This window comes from Vidua macroura, chromosome 11 (assembly GCF_024509145.1).
Source record: "Vidua macroura isolate BioBank_ID:100142 chromosome 11, ASM2450914v1, whole genome shotgun sequence".
Lineage (NCBI taxonomy): Eukaryota > Metazoa > Chordata > Aves > Passeriformes > Viduidae > Vidua > Vidua macroura.
Window position 1 is genome coordinate 16,129,340 of NC_071581.1, and position 13,548 is coordinate 16,142,887.

Consider the following 13,548-nt stretch of genomic DNA (forward strand, 5'->3'; position numbering starts at 1 on the left):
TTAGGCAGAAGGCAACAGACCCTTCAATCTTCACTGGTTTTATCCTTCCCTCTGGAACTGATCACGTATTTCACACCTGTGCTTATCAGCAAACTCCTGATCCATGTGAAGGCCACTGTCACAATACAGCTGCAAAGTTCCTTCAAGAGATTTTGATGAGGATTTTTATCAAAAACCATTGGAAAATTTAAGTCACACAAAACCAGTTCATCTCTCCACAGGCTGTTAAATCTCTTGCAGAGCTCCTACAGACTTGCAGTGCCCTGACCTTCATATATCAAGCTTCCTTCATATACCAAGGAACTTCCTTCATATATCAAGCATTCTCTCCTATCAATGCATCCACTAACCTTATTATTTAGAACAAGCTTTTTTGGTTATTTGATTAAGACATGTTCCCACAGCAGCACACACCAACCTCACCCACTGTGAGCATACCTCAAAAAGCTGATTCTGTTCCATGAATAGGAGAACAGCCCATGAGAGCAATGGTATGTTCAGGTCAGATATCAAAATCAGAACAATTCATACGCCTTAGCTAAGTTTCCAATTTAACCATAGCATACATTATCTTTCACTTATTCCATCGATTTTCCCAGGTGTGTAAAGCAACATAAAAGTACTGGTATTCAACAGAAGGAGAAGCTTTGAAAAAGAATCAGAGCAAGCCTGTCCTAGCAGGATAATGATGGTCCAATCTTCAATTCTGCACTTGCAAATTCAAAAGAAACTAAGAATGGAATTCCAGCTTTTTTCCTCAGTCAACTTTTTAAGCTACAAAGAGCTCCCAAAGATCAGTTTTAACTCCAAGATTTCAATTAAAAATTAAATGAAATAATTACATCCAAACATTCTTTTTAGTAAGTTCTAAAAAACAAGTGTAAAAGAATAATTTTACAGCAGGCTATGTTCAAAGCAGTGTCAATAGCTGACCTAACCTTACTCAGGATGCTCAGGAAAAAAAAGCATACCAGTTACAAAGCCAGCTGTCCTTCCTTCCTCATCCTAGTTATTACCTGAAGCAGTTCAAAAAGTAGAGAAGGAGATACAAGAGATAATCAGAGCAGTGATGTCAGCAGTACCTGAATAACCTATTGTGGGAGACCTCTCCTATTGATCTGCTAATGGCCTCTTCAAACAGACCTCACACTCCAGGAACAGGAGCAGGGGTAACAGGGTTCCAGTCAGAAAGCAATTACATTAGCTGGACTAGAGATCACTTGTTTTTCCAAGAAAATGGAGCTGCTTCTCAGGTCAGCATGCATCTTGGCTTTTGTTCCTCTTTCAATACAGCTTTGTCCTCTGTGACCAGGTTTTGGGGTCAGACTTTTCAAAAAGCAGGACTCTGTACCGAGACTCAGGGCACTGCTGCTGCCTGCCATGGTACAGCTTGAAGACGGACAGCTCCCTCCTTCCCCACTGGAACTTGTCTGAGCCACGCAGCTCAACCTGTCAGCTCTGTAGTTCACAGGCTTCTTTCAACATTTCCTCTTCTGTTTCAGATCCTCAGCTTTCAGATTACGAGAAGAAAAGCAGTTGCTCCCATGAAACCTCTGCTCCTGTATCCATCCAAGACAGATGCTGTCGGCAATGCACTCGAGTATTCTGCCTACTCCTACTCCAAAGAAACCAGGACTTAGCTCCTGCCATTCCCATTAGTCTGATAAACTTATCAATAGCCTCACTTCTGACATCTTCCCACTTCCTCTTTGTGTAACACAAAGAGAGAATAGCCATTGTCTGTGAACACCAAAAGCCTGGAAACATTTAAAAACCCCAAAGATGGCTTTAGGAGTGCTGGCAAGGTTATGGGAAGCACAGCAGACACCTTTAAACCTCTGGCTCACTTTGTCTTCTCCTAGAAATTATTCACAAAATGAGCAGCCTCTTTACTGCATCTCCTGCCAATACCTGCCTACAGTCAAGCACCGTACAATTTAGGGGCATAGGCTTAATTACACTGATAAATTAAAGCATCCATTTTCCCTGGCTCTAGAGGAACAGAAAGCATCCAGGCAACAGATACAGGCTGCTGGCTGACACATATTTGCTTTCCAAGCAGTAAAGTATCGACAGCTTTCCAAAATAACCACTCATGTCACACACAGTATCCCTAACAGCCTCCTAAAGTGTGTAATTTGTGGTGGCATAACAAGTAAAATGCCTCAGGCTTGTGCACTGACACTTTCAAAACAGAGAGTTTAATGCTTTCTCTGTGGCACATGTGCTACCTCTGCATGTACAACCAACAAGTCTCCAGTGGCCTAGTTGCAATTCACATTATTTCTCAAAACCAGTCTGTTCTGGTACAAGGACCAGTAGACATCAAAGTAAATTACCCCAGGGAACCTTCAAAACACTCAATTCACTCTCTCCAGATTGCCTATGGCTGCACTGAGCTTGATGAGACCCCCTTCAAATGTTTTTGTTTTTGTTTTTTTTTTTTTGTAGGAAAAGCCCTAGTCTGTTCACTCATTCTTCAAACAGAAGCCAGGCCATGCCTTTGGTTATTCACATTGCCTTTCTACACATGCTTTTCAGCTCTGTATCTTTACCCAGAGAACACAGACCTGCACTCAATAGTCAAGGGCATGGCAAGGAAGAACACGACAATAGCAACACTCATTCCTAATATCAAAAATAATTGATCAGAAGTGTGAAGATGTTATTTACAAGTGCTTAACTTCATATTTTTCCTTCTGAAGAGCAAGAAGCACCTTCAGACCCCGCTATCATTTACAGAATGCCTAAAAATTATCCCCCAAGACTCTTCTCTCCATACTTACCTATGAAAACTATCTTTCAATCTTCCATTTTCTCACATGCCAAGCTCAGGAAGCAATACAGACCAATTTCTGAAATAATCCCATCTCCAGATGGAAGAAGTGCATGCCCCTTGCCTGCCATAACCTTGTCTTTCAGCAAAGCTATTTTCCATACTACACTTGGGTTTGTGTCAGAAATCAGACTAATGATACATGTGTCACATTTCAAACACCCTGGCACAAGTTTCAACTGCAAAGCCTCTAACAGCAGCTTACCACAGCCAAGGTCCCCCCCAGCTAGAAGCCCACAAGCATCCCAATTCTGTTCTACAGCAAGTTTCCTCCTTTTGTACACACATTTTTTAAAAGGAGCTTGCTATGCTGCACTGGGAGCAGACAGAAAATGGGAAAGGATTTTAAAAGCCAGAATCACAGATTTTTTTTTACCCCTGGTAATGTTACCACCCACAAGACAACCAGCTTTTGGTCATCACAGAGACACACCTAGGGAGAGCTTCTTGCTTGACTGCCCCTCGCCACACTCACCTCGCCTGAGTAACTGTACTTTCCCTTCAGGATCTGCCGGTACAGGCGGGTGCGGTTGTCGTCCTCAAAGGGCATCGTGCCGCTGAGGAGAATGTACGAGATCACCCCCAGCGCCCACATGTCCACGGAGTTCGTGTAGGGCTTCCTGACCAGGATCTCGGGAGCGATGTACTCCGGGGTCCCACACGTGGTTTTCATCAGGCAGTCATCCCCCTTCTTCCGCGCGCTCGCCAGCCCGAAGTCCGTGATCATGATCTTGGAATCCGTTCCCGGGTGATAGTACAGCAGGTTCTCCGGCTTCAAGTCCCGGTGGGTGATGCCCAGCGTGTGCAGGTACCTCACCCCGTCCAGCACCATCTGCAGCACCCGCGTGGCGTCCCTCTCGGTGAAGGAGCCCTTGGCGATGATGCGGTCGAAGAGCTCCCCGCCGGTGGCCAGCTCCATGACCATGTACACGCGGTCCTGGGTCTCGAACACCTCGATGAGCTGGATGATGTTGGTGTGGCGGACGCGCCGCAGGACGCTCAGCTCCGACTCGCACACCTCCCGGCCCTCCCGGTACTTGGTCTCGATCATCTTGATGGCGTAGGGCTGCTTGGTGGCCTTGTGCTCCACGCGCACCACGCGGCTGAAGCTGCCCCTCCCGATGAGCGCTTTGATGTCGTACTTGGCCGTCACTCGGGGGTCGAACTTGGCGCGGTATTTGGCCACTTTGTTCTTGCGGGGCTCGGGCTGGTGGGCGGGCAGGGGGTTCCCGGGGTAGGGGTTGGTGTGCTGCGGAGGGGAGGGAGAGCCAGCTTTGATGACAGCCCCGCAGTCATCTTTGATGAAATGCTTGTATATGTCACTGTGGCCGGTGTAAGGTTCCACTTTTTTAACCAGGTCTAGCTGCACATCTTTGGGGGGCTCGGGAAGCACTTTGCTTGTCCCACAGCCCATCACGGACTGGTGTTAATTCCCTATCAAGGCATGTTCCCAGGGGAGCATCAGCAGCAACCGCGTCCGGGGCGATTCCCACATCCGAATCTTAGAAAAAGAATGAGAAGAAACAAATAAAGAGGAATCAAGGTAGTAAAGATTCAAATGGAGGGAAAAATCAAAACAATAGGGCCATGCTATCACAAACTGAGAATATGGGATTTTCACTTCTCTCTACTACAGAACATGCACAGTGCTCTGCTGCTTTCATCACAAGTGAGTGAAGGCAGTGCCTACAAACATTCAATCATGGTCAGAACAGATGTGTCCATGGAAATCACACAGTATCTCTCTTTATGAGGGATCATATGTTTTCTGCTCCCTGCTGAGCCCTGCAGCAGTCACAGAACAGTTGAGGCTGCATAAGACTTCTGGAGGTCTTTTTGTCCAGACACAATTGCTTAATAAAAATCAAATAAAGAAAACAAAGTCAAGTGTTTTCTTTAGTTTTGTTAGATCTGCTCAACTTTCTCAGTCAGCAGCCAATCCAAACCAAACAGTTCTGAGTTTGCTCACCAGAAGGTCCACAGAGTACCTCAGCAACTTGCACACTGAACCCATCTTCCCAAGATTTTCTTTGTATTGAATTTGTACACTGTCTTAAACCTCTCACTACTTTGCTGCTGGAGATCAATGGAACAGCAGAAGAGGCAGGGAATATGGAGACAGAGGCACCCTGGTTTTAAGGTCCTGCTAAAAGGAAGATGTTCACTTGCCCAGAGCAGCTTTTAATCAGCAAGTCCCTCATCCTCCAAACCCTAAGAAATCAAGGTGGGCTTTCACATCTTTCAACAATCTCAATTTTGTTTTATTTTACATCTTCAGGCACCAAGTGGCACTTCTGGCTTTCCACACAGAGCTGCCTGTAAGAAGTGGAATTCCTACCAGCTGTTCCAGACTAGGAGCTCTTGTCCATCACACTGTATTCCAATAGAACCAAACCAGCTGCACCTGGGCAAGTCTTTATGTGCTGAGTAAAACAATATGACTGGTCAGGAGATGGGGCAGCCACCTGTGGCTCTGGCAGTCACTGGGCAGTTCCACATTTGCCCTTTTTGACTCAGAGCCCATCAACATGTGCCTGAGCCTTCACAGGAGGCTACAGAAAACCATTAGCCCTGAAAATGTCATTTTAGGTCTTACCATCACCAGATGTATCTCCACTCATGCACCACCTCTCCAAGCAACTGCTCAGCATGAACAGCAGAAAAGAAACCCAGTTGGTTTTCCATTGGGAGAAGCAAGTGGAGAAATAAGAAATGTTCTAAAGGGACACCTGGAAGAAGTTCAGACTCTGACTCCTCATCCAACCTGGAAAGAAAACCAGGCTTTAGTTAAGATTCAGTTTTATAATCAAACATCATCAAAGTAACTTCTTAAGTGAGAAGTTCCCTCCTGGCAGCACCCTGAAGTCAAACAACCCAGCCATGCACAGACATGCCTGTAGTAGGGTGCAGGCAGTAGAAATAAAAAACAGCTTCACAGAAAGCTTAGCTGACTTTCAGCAAGCACTGCCCTGGACATGGGGCTTCATTCAGATTAAAGCAGCATGAACAATGCCTCCCATGGACAGTTTTCCCAGCACTACTGAACCTTAAAGCATTTTAAGTTAACAAAGAAATGGAATGAGAGATAAAGGAGATTATTACAGAGTAATTCAACATGTAGAGAAGGACTGGTGTAAACCATCCCACCCATAAACAGAACCAAACAGAAGAAATAAACACTTGAAAATACCATCTATAAATCCACTAATGGCATTAACTGAGATCTGGCAGCAACTCCAGCATGTCAGTGGCTCCTCTTTGCAGACTTAAGTGTTCCAGTGAAGGCTACAGAGCCAGAGTCAGCAACAAAATGCTTAACTCCACATTAGTGCAGGACATGCTCCTGTGCACTAATCACCAAGGAATTAAGATAAATTACAAGCTCTCCGAGTGGGAAACCACATACTTGGCAGGTGACAAACTATCTGAGCCACAGCTGGAAGTGCTGGGAAGGAACAAGGGGTTTATGCTTCTCCCCTTGCAGACTGGGCTCCTCACCTGCCGTCTCACTAACGCGTCTCGAACGTGCCTCTCGCTGCCTGGCAAAACCCTGCCATAACCTGGCATGCCCACTGCGAGCTTCTGGTGCATTTCGGAGGGGAAACCCGGGGCTGGGGCAACTGTGCCGGAGCCATGGGCTGGCCAGAATCAGCCAAACCAAGCGGGATTCCCAAAACCGTTTGTTTTCAGAACTCATCCCAGCCCAGACCGTTTGGCGCTACACTGGAAAGGGGACCCAGGGCCGGGCCGGTGCCGGGAGCTCGTCCCGCAGCAGGTTCGGCTCCAGGCCTGGGAAGCCGCGGGCCCGTCCCACTGAGGGGACACTCCGGGAGCGGGCAGGGCTCCCTCCGCGGCCCGCCCGTCCCCGCGGCCCAGCGCCCCGGGCAGCGGCAGGGCTGAGACGCCGGGGCCCGCCGCGCCCGCGCTTCCCGGGCCGCACCACCGCCGGCCCCGGAGTGACGGAGGGAGGGAAAAGGAGGGGAACCGGAGCCGGTGCCGGAGCCGGGCCGGGCGGTCCCGGGGGCGCCGATCCCGGACTCACCTCGGCCCACTCCGGCCGCGGCGCGGCACCGCCTCCTGACGTCATCACCGCGCGCCGGGGACGCCCGAGGGGCGGGGATACCGCGCGCGGCGATTGGCGGAGGGGGCGGGGGGGCGGGGCCGAGGCGCGGGGAGGGCGGGGGCGCTTTACCGCCCCCTGCCGGGGCCGCTGGCAGCGGCCGCACGGGCCCGCCCGCGACTCCGGGGCATGAGGGGCTCCGGGAGCGTGAGGGGCTCCGGGGCATGGGGGGCTCCGGGAGCGTGAGGGGCTCCGGGAGCGTGAGGGGCTCCGGGGCATGAGGGGCTCCGGGAGCGTGCGGGGCTCCGGGGCATGAGGGGCTCCGGGAGCGTGAGGGGCTCCGGGGCATGAGGGGCTCCGGGGCATGAGGGGCTCCGGGAGCGTGAGGGGCTCCGGGGCATGAGGGGCTCCGGGGCATGAGGGGCTTCGGGAGTGTGAGGGGCTCTGGGGTGTGAGGGGCTCCGGGCATCACGGCAACCCCTGGGCCCCTGAGCCCCGCCTGGCGCCCCTCAGGGCTTTGGGACCCCTCAACCCCAGGACCCCTCAGCCTCACAGGCCCCTGGAGCTCCTCACCCCCATGGACCCCAGGGCCTTCACTGCTCTGGCCCTGCTGTTACCCACAAAATCGGGCTCGTTCTTGGTGTGCACCAAGCCGATAATGGCACACTCCAGAGAGACATCGATTGTTTATTTCAGAGCTGCCCCAGCCTGGGTCCTCAGTGCTATTCCACAAATCCAGCACACCCCACTGCACTTTCTGTGCCATTATTTACACAGAGAAGCTCAGGGTTAATAACTTCCCAAGGGCAGTCCCTCTATTAAGATTGGTTAGTAATTTCCATAGAAATAGATAACTCCAGATTAACTTCTACTCATGCTCAGGGGAAGGACCTTCACCTGGGCAGGGTCTTTTTGACCCATAGCATGAATTTTAGTGTTACCATGAAGATAGCTCAGCTCTAAGATACACGGACGTGGAGTATTTTGCCAAGTTGGCAATGTGTACATAGGTAAACATCAACATCTTAGTTTGTTACATCCCTAAATCTTGTTAGTTCCAGAAGATTCTTGAGTGAGAGGTCTTGGCTGCTGCCTGTTCCACTGATTAACTCTCCTTTTTTGCTGATTAGGTTTGAAAGTGTACAAAAGTCTTACATCAAAGAACATCTTGCCTTAAGGTAATATTGACATAATCCACATTTTTCAGCACTGTGACCCTCTTCAGCCCCCTGGGCTCAGCTGGTGGTCCCTGGCAGGGGCGATGTTCCCGCTCCCCGTGCTCCTGCCTTGGAAGAGCGGCCACAGTGCCTCCTGTTTGGAGCCAAATCCAGCTCTGACAGCTCCCCAGCAGCGCCTTGGAGCCTGCAGCCCATGGAGCAGCTCCGAGGGCTCCCCGCTGGGCTGCGGGACTCTGGAAAAACATTCCCTTTGCAAGAGAATTGCCCGGAAGCATTGGTCCTTTTCCTTGGCAGGGAAAACCCGGGCCCTGTGGGATAGCTCTTGTGCACAGCAGAATAACGAGGCACATTCCTTTCTCCTTTCTTTGCCCCAGCTAAGTGCCACAAAACCCGCAAAGTTTGCTTGGTAACTGCCTGTGGACTTTCTTACTCATATCCTTTCCTCATCCTCAAGCAAAACACTCCACGTCCCGGCCCTGGATGACCTGAAAGCAGGGAGAGGAGGGATGACACCTTGCAGGGATGCTGACGGCACTCCTTTCCCCTGGGGACATACAAATGCAATGCTGTCGGGCTTGTTTTCCAGCCTGGCTGTCACGTCATTCCCGAGGCGGTTCAGGTGGAGCGGGGCTATTTTCACACTCCTACCATGCTTTTAAAAATAGCCGGGTTTATTTTAATGCTCCTGGGATCTTCAGCTGCTTTAAAATGATTAGTAAGTCATAATGTAGTAAAAGTTGTACCTGCTGATGCACGTTCCTGTCATCAGCTGCTTTTTGGTGTAATTTCCAACAAGGTGTGGAAATGTGTGAGGGGGGCTGCCTGGGCTGGAATTGCCAGATCTGGTGAGTTGTGCAGTTCTCTGCAAGGGAAACTCCCCAGGTCTTGTCGTCCCACACAGTAATGGTGCTGCTGGTAGGTTTTCAGCCCTCTAATCCCGTCACTTTCTTTATGGAGATGTTTCCCCAGCCACTCATCCCCTGCATTGTCGCTGAGAGGTGGCTTAACCTGTGTCTGACATGTGAAACCTTGCACGTGTCCCTGTTTAAGTCGATCCTGTTACTTTAGGCTGTTTCTCAAGGTCATCCCAGCTTGGTTCCACCAGTGTGTTCCTCTCTGTCATCCCGGCTGGTGGGTGTACAGCAGTGGGCTGCCTCACCCAGGCCAGGGATGCTCACACAGGGATAAGTGCTCAGCAAGGATGCGTTTCCCTCAGGGGATGCATCTTCCATTAGTCACTTCCTCACAGCTTTGTTTCCTGACCAGCCTCATGGGAGCACTGAATGAGGCTGTTCCGGGTCTATCACTGCTGAAAAATATCAAAGAGCCAACAGGCATCAAACCCTTGGGCCAGAACCACGGACTTCTGAGAACCTCAATCACAGCAGCTCTTGTATTATTTATGCTGTGGTGGTGCTCTGAGACCCACTGGAGCCAAGAGAACTTCACACCAGACATCTGCACAAAGCCAACCTCCTGGCAAAACACCCAGGGATGAGGCAGGGAACTGTCTGCTCATCCGTGTGATCCACTGCCTGCCAGGTCAGGCACCCGGTTTGACTTTGGGGTCATTGCCTGTTGATTCCTGATGTCTGTTATTCTATCTAGAGCCTTTTCTGCAGCTACAGCAGGAAGATTTCCGACTGGGATAAGCACCTTGCTGCTGGGGCCACCAGCTGTGAAGCTCTGCGCACTGAGAGGCTCCGCAGCTGCTCATCCTGCCAGGCTCTGTGTGCCTGGGCTCCCACCAGCACTGCTCCAGCCAAAAACCATTGGGTTTTTTTCTCCCTCCTCCAAGAGGGAGCTGGTAACAGATTTCTGACACCCTCACGAAGCAGTGCTGTCCTTGGGCAGGGTTTAACTGGGTTTTCCTACCAAACGGGCTGTTGTCTCCTTGTCTTGTTTTTTTTGGTTTTTTTTTTTTTTTTTTTTTTTTGCCTTCTCCCTTCCAAGATGCTGCTCTCCCTGGAGAGGAGCCTCTTCTGTGCTGACCCCTTCAGGAATCTCCTGCCAGCTCTGATGCCCAAGACCTACAGCCTGCCCCCAGCCCCATGGGAAGGATTCAGCCCTTGAGGGCAGGAATGTCTGTGAAGAGTCACAGAATCTTGGGATGGTTTGTGTTGGAAGGGACCTTTAAAGGTCATCCAGTTCCAAAGTCCCTACCATGGGCAGGGACAGCTTCCACCAGACCAAGTTGTTCAGAGCTCTATCCTTGAACACTTCCAGGGAGTGGAACCCTAGCCCACTGCTCCCCTGGTCCTGGAGCATGGCTGGTCCCTCCTGAGAGCTCTCACCACTCTGCAAGGATGGGTTCCCTTAGGGTTTTGTATCTCCTGTTAGTGGCTTCTTCAGGGCTTCTCCTTTGGAAGCTGCTAAAGGCAAGCTGCGACCAGCGGGGCAATGCTGGGTACCCACAGGTGGAGGAGGATCCTCTCTCCCTGGAGGTGCAGAGATGCTCCAGAGCTGGCTCCAGCACCAGCATTAACCCTGCTTGGAGCAGGAACTTCAGAGCTCCCTTTGCATCTCACACCTGCCTGTGGTACTGCCAGCTGACTCCAGAGTCTCACTGGGGTGCAACAAGCTGTAATTCCCTGTGGAATGGTGGGAATGGCTGGAAGCACCTCCAGCATCCCCCTCCCCCAGCACCACAAAACTGCCTGGGACATTGCTGCACATCCTGAGCATGGGGCAATTTGGGGATCCCGGGGCTTCCTGCTGTGCCAGGCCATAGGAAGCCAGGAGAACAGGGCCCCTCATCTGCCACCAAATGGATGGGGTGAAATGAGAAACCTGGATTTCCTCTGAGCTGCATCCCTGCCCTGTGTGGCAGCAAGCCCAAGCCTCAGTGGCCATGCCAGGTCAGAGGTCAAGGTTGTCCCAGCAAGGATGAGCAGAGGTCGTAATGGGAGGATGTTCAATTAAAGCTGCTTAAAAAAGAAATCCAACTTTCCATATGCCTCTCTGGAGAATAAAACAGCCCCAAAGCAGAGCGCAGATGGGGTGGCAGGCGGGGGGTTGAACACAGCCCCCACGGCAGAGGTGACTCCAGCTCAGCTGTTCCCACTGCCTCTGATCCACGGGGATTGAGGTTGTCTTGGTGTTCCCTTATGGAAAGTTGGACATTTGGCTCAGCAGAAATCCCCAGGCAAACTCGGACACTGGCCAGCCCTGTGACATAGTGTCCTCCAGTATGTGCTTGTTTTGCAGTGCTCCTGCTCCCCCTGGGGTGCCAGCAAAGCTGGAGGTGGTGAAACTGGTGCCTGGTTGGGGATGCCAGACTGGGACAGTGGCACTGGGGCCAAGGACAAGGAGCCACCCCCCCTCTGCTGGTGGCTTCCACACCAGTCCATCCAGTTAGAGAAACCCAAGTGCATCCCCACAGCTGAGGAGTAGTTCCCCAGCTGGCACCTTCATCAGGAGGAACTTCCCTGGGTGAAGGAATGGAGGGTTCAGCCGTTGTGTGGCAGAGGCATTGGGCTGCATGGTGGGAGGTCGGCCCTCATGTCACTGTGCCACGTGTGCTGTCTCACTCACACAGCCACCTAGAATAGTGTCACCATCTGGTTCCAGCTGCCCGGGGACATGAGGGCCTCCCTGGCTCCTTCTGCGATTACAAAAAGTGAATTCAAACACCAACTCAGCTGGACTCAGCTGGCCTTTATCCCTTTTTTTTTTTTTTTCTTTTTTTTTTTAATTCAGGTTTGTCTCTCAGAGAAGAGAGAGGGAGATAATGTCTGCAGAGCATTTAATCTTCTGCCCAAAGAATAGCAGAGAGCAAATTAGGATCTACTCCAATTAATTTGCCTTGATGGGCAAAATCTGGAGAGCGGCCATATCTGGGAATTAAGAACAAAAGCAGGGAGTGTAAAGTAGGTCACCGGAGTTTCGTAACCAGAACGAGGGGTTTTCACAGCACGGCGGGTGCTCCAAAGGCTCCCGCTGCCGGGGTCCACATTCCCCACCATCCGCTCCTTTCAGCCTGGACAGTTGCTTTACGATGCTGTCAGCGTGCAGGGAGCCAGCTTTTTGTTCTGGGGACAGGAACGTGGATGTTGTCATTTCCCACAGCAGGACTTGGTTGCAGGACTGTCCCAAACCCTTAGACCCAATGGAAAGACAGACACTGGCTCAATGTCCCAGTTTTGGAGCACCAGAGAGCTTTCCTGGGGTCAGCATGCCCACCCTTGCTGTCACGCTGCTGCCCCTGGGCCTGCAGGCACCTCCCTGAAGGAGGATTGACAGGTGGCACTGGGGTTTGGGCAGTCCTTTGCTGTGGACTCTTGCATGTGTGGTGTCACCAAGAAGGACCCACAGGCCCACCCTTTTCCACCATGCCCAAATCCCAGCCCTGGCTTCCCAGAGCCATCCGTGCCTGCAGGCTGTGTGGTGGCACGGTGACGGTGACGCCTTTCAGCGGCAAAACACACGTGGTAGCACAGCCAAAGATGTGAGCCATGTGTGGTGACAAGTGGTGGTGCTCAGGACACGTGGTGACATAGCCAAGGGTCTGTGACATGTACGGTGACATTTTCCAGGACATGGGACCTTCTGTGGTGTGTCTTTCTGCACACAGGGTGAAACACTCGGAGTGCTTGGTGGGTGTGCATGGCTCTTCCCAGGCTTTGATTCCGGCTGGATTGAAGCAGCACAGTTTGTTGTCTGCAAGTGTCACCATCGTGGTGGCAGCCTGTCACAGCACCACGTTGGTGACACTCCCCGGCCACCTCTCAGTGCCCCGCTGCGATCCCACCGCTCCCACCCCCACGGAGGTGCCGGCGGGCGCTGCGCGGTGCGTGGCCGGCGCCCGGCTGGCGTTTATCCTCTTAGCCACCCTGCCGGGATCCGGCACTAATTCACCCTTAAACACAGGATTGTCAGGAACTGGGAAGGAAAGAATCGGCGGATTATCCCCCCGGCGCTGGCGTTAAACATGGGGAGCAGCAGCTGCTGCAGGAGGAGAGCTGGGGTGGTGTCTTGCCCCGTGTCCCATGGGGCACCGGCCCCGGGATCAGCATCTTCCCTCAGGAAGGGCTGCTGGGAGCCCAGATGTTTTGTGATCCCCCAGCCAGCTCCAGGCTGGTTAGTGAGATAAATAATGGGAAATAAACACAGAGCCCCCCACAGAGCTGAGGGATCAGCATGAACCACTCAGCCCCATGGGATGAACCAGCAATCCTGTTAGTGTTTCCCAGACCAGAGCCTGGCAGAGGGCTGGGACAGCCAGGGTGACATCCCAGAGGTGACCAATCACATGTTTAAGTTACCAGACCTCGCAGGAAGAGGTTTTATGATGAAACAAGCAATATATTTCCCTGGCTCAATGAGGACAGTGATTACTGAGCTCCTTGCTCACGTGCCGAAGGCTTTCAGCCACAGGACAGTGTGGCAAACCTTCCCCAGGCCAAAACCATGTGCCCAGCTGCTGGAATGTTTTTGGGACAGCCTTGAAGTCACAGAAATCACAGAAACAGCAG

General features: G+C 51.7%; 1 protein-coding gene across 3 annotated transcripts in view; it reads right to left on the minus strand.

Annotated features, from left to right (window-relative positions):
- The window catches only part of PSKH1 (protein serine kinase H1), a 30,391-nt gene extending 23,456 nt beyond the window's left edge, over positions 1 to 6,935 (minus strand). For 2 of the 3 annotated variants that reach the window (XR_008438838.1, XM_053987424.1), the window contains exons 1-3: positions 6,335 to 6,581; positions 5,433 to 5,600; positions 3,312 to 4,337 (exon numbers count right to left, since the gene is read on the minus strand). Coding sequence is in view for 2 of the 3 variants with exons in the window: in XM_053987424.1 (XP_053843399.1) it covers positions 3,312 to 4,250 (939 nt within the window). In the remaining variant the exon portion in view is untranslated. Of the gene's footprint in view, positions 1 to 3,311; positions 4,338 to 5,432; positions 5,601 to 6,334; positions 6,582 to 6,878 lie in introns of those variants that run through there. The other variant, XM_053987425.1, reaches the window with a different exon arrangement.
- Between the last annotated feature and the right edge of the window lie 6,613 nt (positions 6,936 to 13,548).